General features: G+C 44.7%; 2 protein-coding genes across 2 annotated transcripts in view; both read left to right on the top strand.

Moving 5' to 3' along the window:
- The window catches only part of LOC100564665 (cytochrome P450 2C16), a 30,772-nt gene extending 29,813 nt beyond the window's left edge, over nucleotides 1-959 (top strand). Inside the window, exon 8 of the mRNA XM_016996001.2 lies at nucleotides 946-959. Within this exon, the coding sequence (XP_016851490.1) occupies nucleotides 946-959 (14 nt within the window). The remainder of the gene's footprint in view (nucleotides 1-945) is intronic.
- LOC100564466 (cytochrome P450 2C31) overlaps nucleotides 380-18,514 on the top strand; it is a 32,712-nt gene continuing 14,577 nt past the window's right edge. Inside the window, exons 1-6 of the mRNA XM_003224907.4 lie at nucleotides 380-614; nucleotides 946-1,197; nucleotides 3,926-4,088; nucleotides 10,812-10,961; nucleotides 11,391-11,551; nucleotides 18,164-18,340. Coding sequence (XP_003224955.2) covers nucleotides 1,015-1,197; nucleotides 3,926-4,088; nucleotides 10,812-10,961; nucleotides 11,391-11,551; nucleotides 18,164-18,340 — 834 coding nt within the window. The 5' untranslated portion in view covers nucleotides 380-614; nucleotides 946-1,014. The remainder of the gene's footprint in view (nucleotides 615-945; nucleotides 1,198-3,925; nucleotides 4,089-10,811; nucleotides 10,962-11,390; nucleotides 11,552-18,163; nucleotides 18,341-18,514) is intronic.

Here is an 18,514-nt window from a genome sequence, read left to right as displayed (position 1 = left end):
TATTTTCAAATTTAGTTTACAATTCTAATCATTGCATTGCTTTAGCTTTACAGTGATTGTACATTATGGCTGTATTTGCAACTTTATTATAGGCAGAACTTATTGTTACAGACACAACAAGATTTTTAGTTAGCAAGAGGCTGAGAATGAAATACAGCAACACCCTTCCCTTTTAAAAAAATTATTGAAGTTTGACATATATAGTAGAGTTTTGGTTATCCGACATAAAGGGGCGGGCTAATGTCGGATAACCAAAACTGACGGACAATGGGAGGGACTATTATCCAAGCTGGGGGCTTGGCAAGGAGGGAAGTGATCTTTGCCCACCATGCGTGGGGAAGGCCAAACTGGAGAGACGCCCTTTGCGCAACTTTTAAAACTCAGGCTGCGGGGAATGTGCCTCGAGGGAGGGAGGGAGGCTCCGGAGGAAGTTCTAATGGAAGATTTCTTCTGCCCGTGCCTTGCTTGCCCAGGGGCAGGGAATTATCTCAGAGAGGCATTGAGGAAGAGGGAAGGAGAAGAGAAATGAAGGCAAACAGGATTTCACCACATAAAGAGAATGTTGGGCAGAGGAAGGGAAGGAGGGAGAAAGCTGCTGCCTTTCCATGGTTGAAGTAAGGCTTACCCGCTCTGGAAGGAGGGCTCCTTTTTTTTGGGGGGGGGGGGTGTTTTTGCCATATCATTTGCTCATATTGTTCCTCAATCTGAGCATCTTTAATGTGTTGCAGTGATCCTGGCTACTTTTTCTGTAAGTAATAAACCTTCATCCTCAGTTTCCTCTCTCCCTTTGGAAATGGGGACCAGAATGGTTGCATGGTTTCACCAAAAGACAAAAACTAGATGTTAAGAGAGGTATAGATATTTCAAAGGTTGCCTACATTATTCAGAGGGAAAAATATTCACAAATGCCCATTGGTTAATGTTGACCATTCCTTTGTTTTGCAGTGGTTGCAAAGTGACTCTAAACCTTCTCCATCCTTGGATTTGTGACCATTCTTGCTTCTTCACGCTGAGATGGAGCTCTTGGGGACGTGCACTGCTCTCCTGGTCATCTGGATCTCCTTCCTTCTCCTTTCTGCCACCTGGAAGAGCAAGATGTACAGAAAAGGGAAAATGCCCCCCGGCCCCACTCCGCTGCCCATCTTTGGGAATGTTCTGCAGCTAAAGGGCAAATACTGGGATCAGGAGTTCTCCAAGGTGAGTGGAAGAAGCAGGACCCCAGCATTTTCAGGTGAAGTCTAACTCATTCTAGATCTGTGCATTTCATTTTCCATGCTCAAGTGTTGAAATTCATTGTTGTTTTTTGCATAGCTCTCTAATTCATTACGCTCATTTTGACATCTTCTAGAGTATTAGCTTTTGCTAAGCTATCCCTCTCAATTTGGTGTCATGCAAACCTGATAAGCACATCCTCTAAACCAGAGGTTCCCAACCTTTTTTTGACCAGAGACCACTTATATTTTTGTTGCTAGCAGGGACCAGTGGTTCTCACCCCAGATGTGTTTTCCTTCAACTCCCAGAAATCTTAACATCTGGTAAACTGGCTGGGATTTCTGGGGGTTGAAGGCCAAAAAACCTCAGGAATCCACAGGTTGAGAACCACTGCACGAAACCTTCATCTAAGTCATTCATAAAGATGTCAAACAGAACTGTTCCTGGACAGGGTTCCATCCTGGGCCTGGTTCTGTTCACCATCTTTATGAATGACTTAGATGAAGGGTTAGAAGGCATGTTTATCAAGTTGGCAGGTGACACCAAATGTGGAGGGAGAACCAAGACTCCAGAAGACAGGAACTGAATTCAACACTAACACAAGTTCAACAGGGACAAATGCAAGAGATTCCACTTAGGCAGAAAAAATGTAATGGAAAGAGACAGAACGGGTGACGATTCCTGGCTCAACAGCAGGACATGTGAAAAAGATCTTGGAGTCCTTGAGGGGAGGAAGGGAAACATGAGCCAACAATGTCATGTGGCAGCTAAAAAAGCCAATGGGATGTTGGCCTGCATCAATAGGGGGCTAGTGCCTAGAACCAGGGAACAGCCTAGAACCCTGTGTCCAATTCTGGGCACCACAATGGAAGGGAGATGTTGTCTAAGCTGGAATGTGTCCAGAGGAGGGCAACTGAAATGATCAAGGGCCTGGAGAACAAGCCCTATGAGGAGTGGCTTCAAGAGCTGGGCATGTTTATCCTGCAGAAGAGAAGGTTCAGAGAGAGGAGACATGATGAAGCCATGGATCAAGAGGTGAGAGAAGGGAAGTCATAGGCTTGTTATCTGCTGCCCTGGAGACTAGGATACAATGGAAATATGGCTTCAAACAACAGGAAAGGAGATTCCACCTGAACGTGAGGAAGAACTTCCTGACTGTGAGTGAGAGAGAACTGTTTAGCAGTGGAACTCTCTGTCCCGGAGGAAGTGTGATGGAGGCTCCTTCCTTGGAGGCTTTTAAATGGAGGTTGGATGGCCATCTGTCGGTGGTGCTTTGAAAGCAATCTTCCTGGTTCTTGGCAGAATGGGGTTGGACTGGATGGCCCATGAAGTCTCTTTCAGGTCTGGGATTCTATGATTCAATGATGGTTAGAATCCTATGTGGAATTGTCCTGGCAGATCCCACCCTCGGAAGTCTTACCAAGGAAGCTTCTGTATGTCGATTGAATCCTAAACCTTTCCTTAATGTTAAATGTTAATGTGAGAGAAGCCTCCCACATGATGGGCAGTGTCTCCGTAGACGGACAATTCTCTCACACCAGAAGCAACTTGCACAATATAGTCTCAGTTCGCTTCTGCTTAAAAGAGATTAATTTGAACATTACGTTAAAACATCCTGATTTTTTAATGGGCGAGCAGCATGGTAAATGGCTCAAGGAAAACTGGTGCCATTTTTGGAAATGTTTAGTCAAATATACCCAGAAACAAGGCTAGCGTTGGAGGCTCCAAAATGTGTGTCAGCCAGTGAATAGTAACATCTCATAGTAACTCTTTATCGCTGGTTGTAAACTTTTTGCAAAAGGTGACAACACACATCTAGTACAAATTCAGAATATTGGAGAAAATATGTGTTTTGTATTTTATTTCATCCAAAATTCATCTTCTCCCAGGTTGCCAGTTAAGATTATCAAAGGCTTTCTGGGCATCTATTTATTTATTTATGTATTTGTTTGTTTATTTACAGCTCTTTTATCCCGCCTTTCTCAACCCCAGAGGGGACCCAAGGCGGCTTCACAACATAGGCAATGCCTTGAAAAACGTAATACAATTAAAATAACCGCACCATTAAAACAATTAAAAGCATTTGAGTCCACACAACAAGTTAAAATCGTTTAATTCATAGGTGTAGTCCGAGGCCATTCCATAGGTCAGTTATATATCGTTCGTATTATTGCACTAGTTCTTGAAGGATTGGTCAAAGAGCCACATCTTCACTTTTTTGCAAATGGTCAGGAAGGAGGGGGGCTGATCTGATCTCTCTGGGGAGGGAGTTCCATAGCCGATGGGCCATGGCCAAGAAGGCTCTGTCTATCGTCTCCACCAATCGCGTCTGAGAAGAAGGCGGAGCTAAGAGCAGGGCCTCTCCAGATGATCTTAAACTCCGAGATGGTTCATAGAGGGAGATACGTTCGGACAGGTAAGCTGGGCCAGAACCATTTAGGGCTTTATAGGCTAAAGTCAGCACTTTGAATTGTGCTCAGTAGCAGATTGGCAGCCAGTGGAGCTGGTGCAACAGGGGGGTTGTATGCTCCATGTACACAGCTCTGGTGATCAATCTGGCTGCCGCTCGTTGGACCAGTTGCAGCTTCTGAACAGTCTTACAAGAAATCACAATAAAACCATCTCAACTAGGGGCTTTTCCAGATTTCACATCGCATCTGTCTTCTTACAGCATGATGTGTTCATATCCACCTGTCTCTTTCTTTTTCCTCAGATAAGTGAGACATATGGCCCAGTGTTTACATTTTATTTGGGGATGGAGCCTGTTGTGGTGTTGAACGGCTATGAGGCCATCAAAGAAGCGCTGATTGACCAGGGCAACGACTTTTCTTTCAGGGCAAAAATACCATTGATAGATAAACTCAACAAAGGAGGAGGTATGCAGTTCTGATTTATCTATTGCAGTTAGGATTAGGATCAAAATTGCCTTTTAGTCGTGGAAACCCACTAAGTGATCTTGGGCAAGTCCCACTGTCTGAGCCACAAAAAAAAAAAAAAAGACAATGGCACATCTTTTATGAATAAGTCAAATGGTTTGAGTGTTGCCTTATACCTCTCAGATAGGCTGCAGATGTATCGCACCTGAGCTGATATATGCTCTTTTGAATGTAATGGATGCTCATCATGGAAATTGGCACACAAACATACATGGGTCCCGCAATAATTAGGTTGGAGATAAAGATCTCATTGCAGACTGTTATTTTCCATGGTTTCATGTCAGTCCTCTACAAATAATAATAATAATAATAATAATAATAATAATAATAATAATAATCCCCCAGACAGAATTCAAGACTATGATCAGCAAACAAGTGCAAAAAGTCAAGAACTGGACATCGCCTGGTAGTGATCAACTTCATGGATTTTGGCTCAAACATCTGATTAGTTTACATGAAAAAATGGTCCAACAATTCAATGACATGCTGCAGAAAGGAAGTATCAGTGAATGGCTAACAGCTGGAAGTACATACCTGATACAAAAGGATCCAGCAAAAGGAGCAGCACCAGGAAACTACAGGCAAATAACGTGTCTGCCCACTATGTTTAAACTACTGACTGGCATCATAGCTGACAGAATTCAAGACTATCTTGAAGAAAAAAACATCTTGCCAGATGCAGGGGCACAAAAGACCAATTATTGAGTGACAAAATGATTCTGGAGAACTGTAAAAGCCAAAAAAACTAATCTTCACATGAAGTGGATTGACTACAAAAAGGCCTTTGACTCACTCCCACACAGCTGGATCATCAAGTGCCTGGACGCCATCGAGATTTTTAAAAACGTTGGTGCCTTTATTGAAAACATGACGGGGCACTGGAAAACTGAACTGTTTGTTGTAATGAAAGCTATGGACTTGTCAACATCATAAGAGCAATTTTCCAGGGAGACTCATTGTCCCCTCTGCTTTTCATTATTGCCATGATCCCTCTGTCAACAATCTTACAAAAAACTAACCTCAGCTATCAAACATCTAAGAAATCTCACAAAATTTTGCATCTGATGTACGTGGATGACCTGAAGCTGTATGGGAAAATGGAAACTGAAATCCAGTCTCTGACTAACACTGTCTGAATTTTTAGTACAGATATCAGCATGGAGTTTGGTTTGGACAAATGTTCAACAGTGGCATTGAAGAAGGAAAAAAACATTGAAAGTGAGGGCATAAATATGCCTAATGCCCAAACAATAAGGTGTCATCAGCCAGAGGCCTATAAATATCTGGGCATATTACAGCTGGACAACATCAAGCATGAACATGTGAAAACCTTGGTCAGCAAAGAATACACACAAAGGGTCAGAAAAATTCTCAAAAACAAGCTCAATGGAGGCAACACCATCAAGGCCATAAACACCTTGGCCTTACCTGTCATAAGATATACTGCTGGCATTATAAAATGGACACAGGCAGAACTGGACAATTTGGACCGAAAAACTTCGACAAAGTCCCTCCCAACCTTCTGGCAAACAAACTAGTTAAATGTGGGCTAGACAAAGCTACGGTTAGGTAAATCTTTAATTGGTTAAGCTAACGAACCCAAAGGGTGCTCACCAATGCGTCGTCTTCATCATGGAAAGAAGTGACAAGTGGAGTGCCGCAGGGCTCCGTCCTGGGCCCGGTTCTGTTCAACATCTTTATTAACGACTTAGACGAAGGGTTAGAAGGCACAATCATCAAGTTTGCAGATGACACAAAACTGGGAGGGATAGCTAACACTCCAGAAGACAGGAGCAGAATTCAAAACAATCTTGACAGATTAGAGAGATGGGCCGAAACTAACAAAATGAAGTTCAATAGGCACAAATGCAAGATACTTCACTTCGGCAGAAAAAATGGAAATCAAAGATACAGAATAGGGGACGATGTCTGGCTTGACTGCAGTACGTGTGAAAAAGACCTTGGAGTCCTCGTGGACAACAAGTTAAACATGACGCAACAATGTGATGCAGCAGCTAAAAAAGCCAACGGGATTCTGTCCTGCATCAATAGGGGAATAGCGTCTAGATCCAGGGAAGTCCTGCTCCCCTCTATTCTGCCTTGGTCAGACCACACCTGGAATCACACTGTGTCCAATTCTGGGCACCGCAGATGAAGGGAGATGTTGACAAGCTGGAAAGCGTCCAGAGGAGGGCAACTAAAATGATTAAGGGTCTGGAGAACAAGCCCTATGAGGAGCCCAGGAGTAAGCCATCAGAACAAATGCAATTAAGGCCAAGATCGAAAAATCAGCTGTTGACCCAAAATGCAGACTGTGCAAGGAAACTGATGAAACCATTGATCATATCCTCAGCTGCTGTAAGAAAATTGCACAGACAGACTACAAACAGAGGCATAACTATGTGGCCCAAATGATTCATTGGAACTTATGCCTTAAGTACCACCTCCCAGCAGCAAAGAACTGGTGGGATCACAAACCTGCAAAAGTATTGGAAAATGAGCACGCAAAGATACTGTGGGACTTCCGAATCCAGACTGACAAAGTTCTGGAACACACACACACCAGACATCACAGTTGTGGAAAAGAAAAAGGTTTGCATCATTGATGTTGCCATCCCGGGTGATAGTCGCATTTTCGAAAAACAACAGGAAAAACTCGGCCGCTATCAGGACCTCAAGGTTGAACTTCAAAGACTCTGGCAGAAACCAGTGCAGGTGGTCCCGATAGTGATGGGCACACTGGGTGCTGTGCCAATAGATCTCATCCAGCATTTGGAGACAATAGACATTGACAAAATTACGATCTGTCAACTGCAAAAGGCCACCCTACTGGGATCAGCACGCATCATCTGAAAATACATCACACAGTCCTAGACACTTGGGAAGTGTTCAAGTTGTGATTTTGTGATACCAAATCCAGCATGTCTTTCTTTTTTGCTGTGTCATACAACAACAACAACAACAACAACAACAACTTTATTTTTATACCCCACCTCCATCTCCCTGAGGGGACTCAGGGTGGCTTACATGGGGTTGGGCCCAAGTGAATACAATAACAACATAAGACACATCAAATAACAGAACTGCGCGCAATAATAAAATTTAAACATTAACATACAAAGAAAAAATGGCAAGCATTAATAAAACAAGATTTAAACACAAAAGTGAGAATCGTAAAAACGAACTGGGCAAAGTGTGCCCATTTAGGCTAATGACACTTTGTGTTTAAATATAGAAATATAGATTTTTTTTTTCTTAAAAATTCAGAAATGACTTTAGAAATGAAGTGCCAGCACCCCCTACTTTAGAACCATTTTTTTCTGGATCGCACATACCTATGGATTATGGATGCCTATTTGGATCCTGGTTCTTGAGTTGGGAGTCCAGGGGACCAGAAAATGATAAAATGATAAAAGAAATAGCTGAAAGACGGAAAATGACACTCAATCCCTCAGTCTAAAGAGATAACAGTGAAGATCCATGTGTATTTTTGTCACGCCCTGGCAGCGGAGCACTAAGAACCAACACACGGAGGCCATTAACAATCTAATATCTTTATTAAGGAAATATTATAGTAGGATAAAAACAAGTAGAAAATGTAGTCCAGCAATAGACCTTTCAGGGAAGGTCAAATATAGTCCAGAAATATATTGTCCAGTACATAATATTAGAGTTCAAAGTTGTAATCCCAGAACCGAAACACACTCCACTTCCAAGCAGTTAGAGTGGGGAAAGCGTCCAAAAGTTTTACTGAAGTTTAAAGTAAGTCCAAGGCAGGGAGTTGGAGACAAGACTGGATACTTGGCACAAGATGCAAGGCTGGGAAACACGATGAGATAGGTCACAAAACACGGCAAGGCAAGGCACGAAGAAACTGGAGTTTGCAGACTCAAACGCAGTCCACACTTGGCTGGAACCGAAGTTAATCCTTAAGCTGATCTGTTGACTCCGCAATGGATTCACCAGTGCGGGGAACTTTTAAAGAACTTTAATCTTCCTGCAGAGCAGGTGTCCAGAGCTTCCTTTCCCAAGGGAAAAAGAAGCGAAACACATCTTCATCCAGATGCGTTCCTCCCTGAAAGCTCCCAGGGAAACTAGCTAATTAGCGCCCTGTCTGGCTGCTAATCTCGCACTTCTCCTCGTTTGCTATCTCTGGAAACGGCTTGCCTCGTAGAACTCCCTTCTCGCAAAGGGGGGAGAAGCGCTGGGAAGAACTTGTTCAAGGTCTGTTTTAATGAGTTCTTGGCAAGAATTGTCCACAACAGGCATCTGGAATGGCTCCGTCTCTTGCTGAGACGGCAAAAACCCCATGTTTTCATCATCATGATCCATGATGGCGCTGGGGTCAGAACTCCGAGGCCCATGGGGCATCACAATTTTGCCTTTTTCCTTCACTGTGTCCCTGCCAACCCTCGCATCATGGTCTCTTCTGTCCTGCCCCACAGCTCTAGTCTTTAACAGATCTGTGAGTGACAGGGTGAGTCTAGCAAAATCCTTAATAAAATGCCTATAGAAATTTGCAAAACCCTGGAATCAATGGAGTTGTTTTCTTGTGTGAGGGGCCTCCCGTGCCAAAATATCCTGCACTTTATGGGGTCCATTCCTACTCCGTGAAATATGGAAGCCCAAATAGTCAACTCTTTCTTATAGAACTCACACTTGGACTACTTGGCATAGAGCTGTGCTTCCCGTAATTTTGTTAACACCTGCCTCGTCAATTTTTTGTGTTCTTCTAGTGATGCTGAAAAAAAATCATATGTCATCAAGATAGATTTCCTTATATAGATATGGATGTAGGTCTTCATTGATGAACTGCATGAAGACCCTGGAAGTCCTAGCCAAGCCAAATGCATTACCTAGTACTGGTATGATCCCAGTGGACAATTGTAGGCTGTTTTCTATTCACCCTCAACCCTAATTCTGATTCTGTAGGAGGTCTCTTGTAGGTCTAATTTTGTAAATATTTTCACTTGGGATAGGTGTGATGACATTTCCTGTATTAGAGGTAAGGGATATTGATTGGTGGTGTGTAAAGCATTTAAGCCCCTATAGTCTGTGCACAAGTGTCCCATCCGTTTTTGGCTGAAAGAGTATTGGGGCAGCCATGGTTGAGTCTGTGGGCTCACAATAAACCCACATGACAATTTTTTGTGTATGAACTCTCACAGCATCCCTTTCTCCCTTCTGGACATTCCATACAGCTTAGATGATGGCAGCTTCACATCAGGATCTATGTGAATGGCACCATCAGTTTTTCTATGTGGAGGGAGATGGTTCGACTCTGTTTCTCCAAAAAAACCTGACAAATCCCTATAAACTACTGGAATTTCCCCAGGGGGAGTCTCCCCTGCCCCAATGTAGACCAGAGTGGGCCTCATGATCCCACTAGCTCTCCTTTCCCCTCTCTGGGGCCCCAAGCTGTGGAACCTACTTTCCATCCAAAATCCCCAGAATCATCATGTAATTAATTAGCTATAGTCTGTTCCGTGTTACACCCAGCTGCTCTTTCAGGCACTGCTGGAGTTATCAGGCAACGAATACAATCACAATCCAATAGTCTCCTTAGGCCCACATTTTCTCTATTATTGGAATTTACCAGCACAACCTGAATCTGCACCATTTTATAGCTTAAATTCACCAGGGGGTTGGTGCCTCTAGTAGGGACAGCCTGCTGTTGGGCAACCTCTACAGCAGCCCATTCCTGTTTCCCGGTGGCTTACTGTCACAGCCTGAGCTGTAAGGCTCCCCCTCAGCATGTAGTGGCTCCTGTCTCCAGGCTGTCTTTCCCCCCATGTTCGCTCTTTCCCGTCCAGCCTTCGCTAGTGGAGATTGTCAGGATTAGCCCTTCTCTCCTTTACTTGCTACTGTGCTATTGTGGCCTTCCAACACTCCGATGACAGGTGGTCCTGTTTCCCACACGTATAGCAGGGCCCCCGTCTTCCTCTCCTTTCCCGGTTGCTTGATCAAGGCCCAGCAGGATTCCCTGGTATCTGGCTCAGGATCCCACATCACCTCCCTACCTCTCAGCTGAAGGGAGATAGTTTGCAGAATAGCTTCCATTGACTCCATCTGGTCTTCCAGAGCGCGAACCCATGGAGGAGTTGCATCATGGCCCCAGGCAGGGGTTTTGCCTTTCTTCCTCGGAAAGGTGACTCCTTTCCTCCCAGTGCTGCTCCAAGTTCATCTTCCAGCAGAGAAATGCCATCTGCAGACTCCTCTGCTCAGCCCTCAGTCCCCCGTGGAGACGTCTCCTCGGGACTCATATTACCTGGCTTGTGGCCTCCTTCCTCCTCCGACAGGAAATTTCCTCTCACTGGATTCCCCAGGAAGAGGTGTGTTTCGGAAATGGAACGTTATGTCTCTGCCCTGCAGCTCTCTAGAGACGAAATCACCTCACAGGCAGACTGGAAGGCTTTTATTTCTCAAACATACAGTACGGTTACAAAGCAAAATTTCACCTGGAAGTTGTCTTCCCTCTCCCCACCTCACATCTCCGGCCCTGGCCCTCCCCTTCACCGTGCCTGCCCTGTTTCCATGGAGACCCTACATCCTGGTATGCTCTCCCTCCCTTCAGGTGTGCTACTGATCAAGGCTTTACCTACTTTCAAGATTCCCCACAACACCAGGAAAAGAGGTCATGACATCTTCCTTCATCTGTTCCAGGGATCATGTTCAGCAATGGCAAGACATGGAAGCAGCTCCGGCAATTTACCTTGACCACCTTCCGCAACTTTGGGATGGGGAAGAGGAGCATTGAGGAGAGGATCCAAAAGGAAATTCAATATCTCCTGGAACAATTCCATGACACAAAGGGTAAGTCGAATCCATTCACCCACCCGCACCCCAATTGGCTTATTCTTAGGACTTCCCTCTTGCAATGTCTTGGTGAAAGGCTCTCAATTCAAACTGTCTCATGCCTCTTAGTTTTATAGTCCTTCTAGGTAGAGGGTTTCCCATGCATAGGGTTAGGGACTTCCCCTCCTGCTCACCCAGAGTCCCAGAATTTCCCATCTGGAGGTTCAACATTCTGTGGCTTGGTCTTTTCTGTGAGGCTTGGGCTTCAGCTATTCTAAGTCCAGATGCTCAGATGTTCTACATCTTTAAAATGTTGGAGGGAACCTAGGCAAGGATGGCTTTTCTGGTTGGTCCTGGCTGGGCAGTAACAGGAACAGAACTGGGTCACACTGGACTGATTACCTAAGAAATGGACTGAGGCAAGACTGTGCTTTTTTGTCCTTCCAGGCCAACCCTTTGACCCACACTACCTCATGATCAATGCTGTCTCCAGTGTCATCGGTTCTGTCATCTTTGGAAAGCACTATGGATATGATGACAAGAAGTTTCAAACCTTCATCACACAGATTATTGAATCCATTGAGATTTTTGCCTCTATCTGCGGACAGGTAGGACCTTGCAGGGTGATATTTCTCCTGAAGGCCCCTTTTGCACTGATCATTTACTACAACTGCAGGTTATCTTCAAAACACGGTGGCTGCACTATGCACACAGCAACAGTGCACTGCAGCATGCTTTAAGACTGTTAATTGAAAACAAGCAAAGCCAGGGGAACATCCAACAGGAAACACTTAAGTCTCATCAAAGCACTCCAGTATAGTACACTACACATCACACAGAGAAATCTTCTCCATAGAATGTGAATAGCCGTGCGGATACTAAGAGTCCTCTGTTGACTTGCACATTCATATTCCGAAGGGGAAGTTGGCAAATGCATTCTCCAAGGCTGGCAAGCCATAAGTAGTACTACATAAACTGAACTGGTTTGGAGACTGGCCTCTGTGGTCTCCATCTGGACCTCAAACTGGTTCCAGAGTTTACAGTCTAACCATTCAAAGAGCAAAATTACTTTTTATTATGCCAGTTTCAAATTGAGATAAGTGGTCAGTATATATGGGCCCTCTGTTTGCATCTTTTGTGCCACTGTGGCTGTGGTTTTAGCTTTGAATACATTTTTAAGTATTTTAACAGTTAATGTTTTTTTAATTTTTAATTTTATTTGAATGTTTGTATATTTTTGAATTTTAAATTGTATTGAAATGCTTTTAATGTAAGCTTCTTAGAGTCTCCTTTGTGGGGCATCATCATCACCATCATCATCATCATCATCACCATCATCATTGATGGCAATGGTATAGGAGAGAGGGAGGAGGGCAGATCCAGGACCCTGGGCACTTACCACCTAAATGTAGTAAGTGGATAATAGGCATGTCCGATCGATGAAAAAAATGTTTCAATTCTCGGTTCTAAAGTAGGGGGCGCTGGCGCTTCGATATAGAAAGTATTTCCAAATTTTTCACCCAAACATTTCGGATATTTCCGAAAATTTGTAATGTTTCTAAATGTTTCTAAAATGGCGGACGCGCATGCGCAATCACAAAAAAAGGAACCCGGGGGGAATTTTACAGGGCTCTCCCACCCTCATTTCTTGAGCTATCCTCATCAAATTTGGTGGGAGAACACATTCAACACTTTTTGCTCAACAAATTTCAGAACGTTTCCTGTCTCCTATGATTTTTGGCGAATTTTCATAACTTTTTAAAATACACTATTTTTTAATATTTGAAGAAACCTGTTCCTGGTTTGAAAGTCTTATTTCCTGTTCAATTGGGTTCTTATCACTGTGAAAGTCCCTCTTCTACTTGTGTATCTTTGTTTCTGTGGCCAGAAACCCGCGAAAATGATGGACATTTGCAGACACTGGAACTCCCCACCCCCTCTGCTCCTATCTAAAAATAAGAAGGGTGGGGCGGTGATATTTCAGCTTCCTAAGACATGGGAGCTTGTGTCCCACTCTTTTGGGGGGCCAGCCACCATTGGCCGGCCCCACACCACACACCCTGCCCCTATATAATAAAAAGCGGTGCCTGGGGGTGGTTTTTTGGGGCAGCCAGGAAAAGGGGTGGCTTGTGTCCCACTGCCCAGGGGGGCCGGCCACCGTTGGCCGGCCCCACACCACAACCCCCACACCTATTTAATAATATGTGGAGGCAGGGGGTGTAGCCTTAGTGACAGTTACAGACATGGGGGCTCGGGTCCCTCTTCTTTGGGGATCTGCCCAACCTTGGCCGTCACCCAGAACTGCCCATTTCTGCCAAGAAGCAGGAATTTACTTCTTGAGTGTCTGTCTCATACCACCGTGTTTGTTGCACCCACAAGGGCCTGCTCCCTGCCGTGCAACAATGGCTGTGCTCGGCTGCAGCACCCCGGCCGAACACAATCAAGCGGCCAGCCCACAGGCAGGCCGTGCGCCACCCTCTCATCAAACGATTAAAAATTTGAGGAAATTCCCAGTGTGGGTCCTCTTTTCTCCAGCTTGGATTGTTTCCTTGATGTGGTGCTGGGGCTTGAGTGCGTCAATGAAGCCATGAGCTATACCGTGCAGGGTCACGCAAGATGGGCAGGTCATGACAGAGAGGTCAGACCAAGCACGATCCCTGGGGAAGGTAATGGCAACCCACCCCAGTATTCTTTCCATGAAAACTATATGGATCAGTAAAACCAGATAAATGTCGGTATACCATTGGAAGATAGGACCCCCACGTCGGAAGATGGTCAAAATGCTACTGGGGAGGAGCAGAGGACTAGTCCAAGTAGCCCCAGATGTGATGTCGCGGTTAGCTCAAAGCCGAAAGGAAGGCTAATGGCCGACGGTGCTGGAGGTGAAGGACGAATCCGATGTTCTAGAGATCAACAAACTATAGGAACCTGGAATGTAAGATCTATGAGCCAGGGCAAACTGGATGTGGTTATTGGTGGATGTCAAGATTAAAGGTAGACATTCTGGGAGTCAGTGAACTCAAATGGACTGGAATGGGCCACTTCACAAAAGATGACCACCAGATCTACTACTGCGGACAAGAGGGACACCAAAGAAATGGAGTAGCCTTCACAGTTAATAATAAAGTTGTGAATTTAGAATTAGACTAAAGAGAATGGGGAAAATACACAGACCAATTAGATATGATCTCACAAATATTCCCAGTGAATATGCAGTGGAGGTGAAGAATAGATTTCAGGGACTAGATTTAATAAATAGAGTCCCAGAAGAACTACGGACAGAAGTCCACAACGTTGTTCAGGAGGCAGCAACAAAGTACGTCCCAAAGAAAAAGAAAACCAAGAAGGCAAGATAGTTGTCTGATGAGACACTGGAAGTAGCCCAAGAAAGAAGGAAGGCAAAAGGAAACAGCGATAGCGGGAGATATGCCCAATTAAATGCACAATTCCAGAGGTTAGCCAGGAGAGACAATGAACTATTTTTGAACAAGCAATGCATGGAAGTGGAAGAAGACAATAGAATAGGAAGGACAAGAGACCTCTTCCAGAAAATCAGAAACATCAGAGGCAAATTTCAGGCAAATATTGGCTTAATCAAAAACAAAGATGGCAGAGACTTAACAGAAGCTGAAGAGATCAAGAATAGGTGGCAAGAATATTCAGAAGAACTATATAGGAAGGATAATAATTGTGACACTCCTGGCTGCGAGAGCACTGGAAACCAATACACTGAGGCCAATAAACAATCTAACATCTTTATTAAGGAATTGAAGAAATAAAACAAAAACAAGCTAGGCAAGGCACAGCAAGGCTGGAAGGTAGTGGACCCAAACGCGGTCCACACTTGGCTGGAAGTGAAGTTAATCCTCCAACTGACACATTGACTCCGCGCTGGCTAGCCAGTGCACAGAACTTTTAAGGAACTTCAAATCTTTCCACAGAGCAGGTGTCCAAATGCTCCAAAACAACATCTTAAACCAGATGCGATCCTCCCTGAGAATTCTCAGGGGAAAACAGGTTAATCAGCAGATTCTCTAGCTGCTAATTGCACGCTCCTTCTTCTGCCAGCTTTCTCAAACCTACTAGTTTCCCAAAACATCCGTCTATCAAAGGGAGGGGAACTGGTGGGAGAAGGCTCCATTTCAAGGGCCTTTTTAATGAGCTGTGGACTAGAATTGTCAATAGGGAGCATCTGGAAAGAGGCAGAGTCTTGCTGAATCGGCACAAACCCCATCTCCTCGTCACTTTGGTCCATAATGGAGGCAGGATCACGGCCCAAGGGTTCAGGGGACATCACAATAATATAGAGGATAGCTTTGACGGTGTGGTGAGTGAATTACAACCAGACATCCTGAGGAGTGAGGTTGAATGGGGCTTAAGAAGCATTGCTAACAAGTCAGCAGGAGATGATGGGATACTAGCAGAGCTCTTTGAAATCTTTGAAGGTGAGGCTGTCAGGGTAATGCATGCCATATGCCAGCAAATATGGGAAACGCAAGATTGGCTGTAAGATTGGAAAAATAAATTTATATCCCCATAAAAAAGGGAAACGCTAAAGAATGTTCAAACTTCCGTTCGGTGGCACTTCTTTCCCATGCCAGCAAGTAATGCTCAAGATCCTGCAAGGCAGAATCCAGCAATACATGGAGCGAGAGTTGCCAGATGTCCAAGCTGGGTTCAGAAAAGGCAGAGGAACGAGAGACCAAATTGCCAATATCTGCTGGATAATGGAGGAAGCCAGGGAGTTTCAGAAAAACATCTACTTCTGCTTTATTGACTATTCTAAAGCCTTCAACTGTGTGAATCATAATAAACTATGGTATGTTCTCGGTGGTATGGGGATACCAAGTTACCTTGTCTGTCTCCTGAGAAATCTGTATAAAGACCAAGTAGCCACAGTCAGAACAGATCACGGAACAACAGACTGGTTCAAGATTGGGTAAGGGGTGCGGCAGGGCTGCATACTTTCACCTTACCTATTCAACTTGTACGCAGAACACATCATGCAACATGCGGTGCTTGAGAAATCCAAGGCCGGAGTTAAAATTGCTGGAAGAAACATTAACAACCTTAGATATGCAGATGATACCACTCTGATGGCTGAAAGCGAGGAGGAGCTGATGAGCCTTATCACCAAGGTGAAAGAAGAAAGTGCAAAAGCTGGGTTGCAGTTAAACGTCAAGAAAACCAAGATTATGAGAACCAGACTGATTGATAACTGGCAAATAGAGTTATATTTCTAGGCGCGAAGATCACTGCAGATGCAGACTGCAGCCAGGAAATCAGAAGACATTTCCTTCTTGGGAGGAGAGCAATGGCCAACCTTGACAAAATAGTGAAGAGCAGAGACATCACACTGGCACCGAAGGTCCGCATAGTCAAAGCAATGGTATTCCCCATAGTAACCTATGGATGTGAGAGCTGGACCATAGGAAGGCTGAGCAAAGGAAGGGAGACGCTTTTGAACTCTGGAGGTGCTGGAGGAAAATCCTGAGAGTGCCTTGGACCGCAAGAAGATCCAACCAGTCTATCCTCCAGGAAATAATGCCCGGCTGCTCAATGGAGGGAAGGATATTAGAGGCAAAGCAGCAGAATTTTGGCCACATCATAAGGAGACAGGAAAGCTTGGAAAAGATCACGATGCTGGGGATAATGGAAGGAAAAAGGAAGAGAGGCCGACCAAGGGCAAGATGGATGGACGGTATCCTCGAAGTGACTGGCATGAACTCGAAGGAACTGGAGGCATTGACGGCCAACATGGAGCTCTGGCGTGGACTGGTCCATGAGGTCACGAAGACTCGGAGACGAATAAACGACTGAGCAGGGTCCCCTTCCACCTTCGTTTTTGCAGTCGCAATGGCCGTCTCCCTGATGGAAGAATTTGAGAAAATCACCAGGGTGGGTCTCAATCCACCCTCTTCCCTCGTCCTCCTTTCAGAGAGGCAGGAAGCGCTTCAGCATCAAGAGGACCTGCGCCCCAATGTCTGTAGCCGCCACAAAGGCACACTCCCTGACGGGCATTGGTGCCCACCTCCAGCTGGTTGATGGCAAGCTCTGTGGACACTCTTTTCAACCGGTTCCGTAGAAAGATTGATAAATTGATGGATGGAGGGTGGGGAGGGAGATGGGCGAGGACCGGAATAGGTACTGGAAAGGCTGTTTTAACTCTTGACCGTATCCCACGACCTAGCCTGCGTGAATGGGGAGTATAGCTTCGTCTGTGAAGCAGGCCTCTAACATGATTGCAAGAGGCTGTCCGACTTTTAACCACAGATAAATTTGGCAGAAATCCTCTGTGGAAACGCAAGACCCAAACCCCAAACCCCCGTCTGCCCCAGTTGGACAGCCAATTTGCCCCAGGGATACCCAGGCAACCATCGCCATAATTAATGGAACCACATTCTGAAAGTAATGAAAGCCGTTTCCTATCAAAATCACCCCATCTCCTCATAAGTGCTGTTTGAAACCTGGTGGGATACCGGATGCACGTAGGTTTGGCTAACTCGAGCCGCATGGCTGTTATAGGCCCATGAAAGCAGTTTTCTTTAGTTCTTGACAAACTATTTTTGTTTGAACAAAGGATATCTTTAATCATAAATAATGTATGACAATGCAGAATCCATCGAAACCGTTCTTCCAGAAATGGGATGCGGAACAATAGATGTCCCTGGTCCAGGCCTTTAGTGTATTTTTTTCTCTGCCTTCACTCTCTATGGTATAACATGATGTTTTGGATGTTACTTTGTAAAAGCATACCCTAATTAGATGTTTAATAGGCTTTTCCCCATGCCCCTCATGTTATCCATCATATTCCCTAATGCAATGTTATTCTGGCCCGTTTTGGTTGTTTAAGTGCACAGCTAGTCCTATATAAGATTCAAAATGATTTTTTGGACATACCTAGTGGATAAATAAGAGAGGGAGATGCCATGAATCCACCTTGTCCTGTGATTCTTATGAACATCCGGCTTGTGTTTAGAAACCTCCAAAGAGGAGACTCCACCACACTCAGACACAGTATGTTGCATTCTTGAACAGCTCTGACCCTTATGTGGAATTTCTTTTGCTATAGTTTGATTCCCTCAATCCATTGTCTCCAAATCTGTAGAGCAGCAGAAAACAAGCTCGCCCCCTCCTCAATGTGACCACCCTCTAAATATTTAAACCTGGCTCTCATATGCCCTCGTAACATGTATCAAATGTCCCTCCTTTTCTTCTAGCTTTTTTATGCCTTTCCTGCCTTCATGGAATGGTTTCCAGGACCCCATCAGCACGTGATAGCAAACTATGTCAAACTCAAAGAATTCATTTTAGAGGAAGCCAAGGAGCTCAGGGCTACTCTGGACCCCAACTCACCTCGGGATTTCATCGACTGCTTCTTAATCAGAATGGATCAGGTAAGGGAGGGACCTGGGATCCATAAGCAGAAGCTATCTTTAGGCACCAAATACAAGTAACATGTGCTGAGAACTATGTTGGATCTCGTAGTCTATGTCAGCCCAATTTACCACCATTGGCTACATAATCCAACCCACACAACTGTGTTGGACTTCATTTGGCTTTTGTAAATT

The sequence above is a fragment of the Anolis carolinensis genome, chromosome 1 (genome assembly GCF_035594765.1).
Source record: "Anolis carolinensis isolate JA03-04 chromosome 1, rAnoCar3.1.pri, whole genome shotgun sequence".
Taxonomy (NCBI): Eukaryota; Metazoa; Chordata; class Lepidosauria; order Squamata; family Dactyloidae; genus Anolis; species Anolis carolinensis.
The sequence above is the reverse complement of the archived record's forward strand: the minus strand, read 5'-3'. Positions and strand labels throughout refer to the sequence as shown.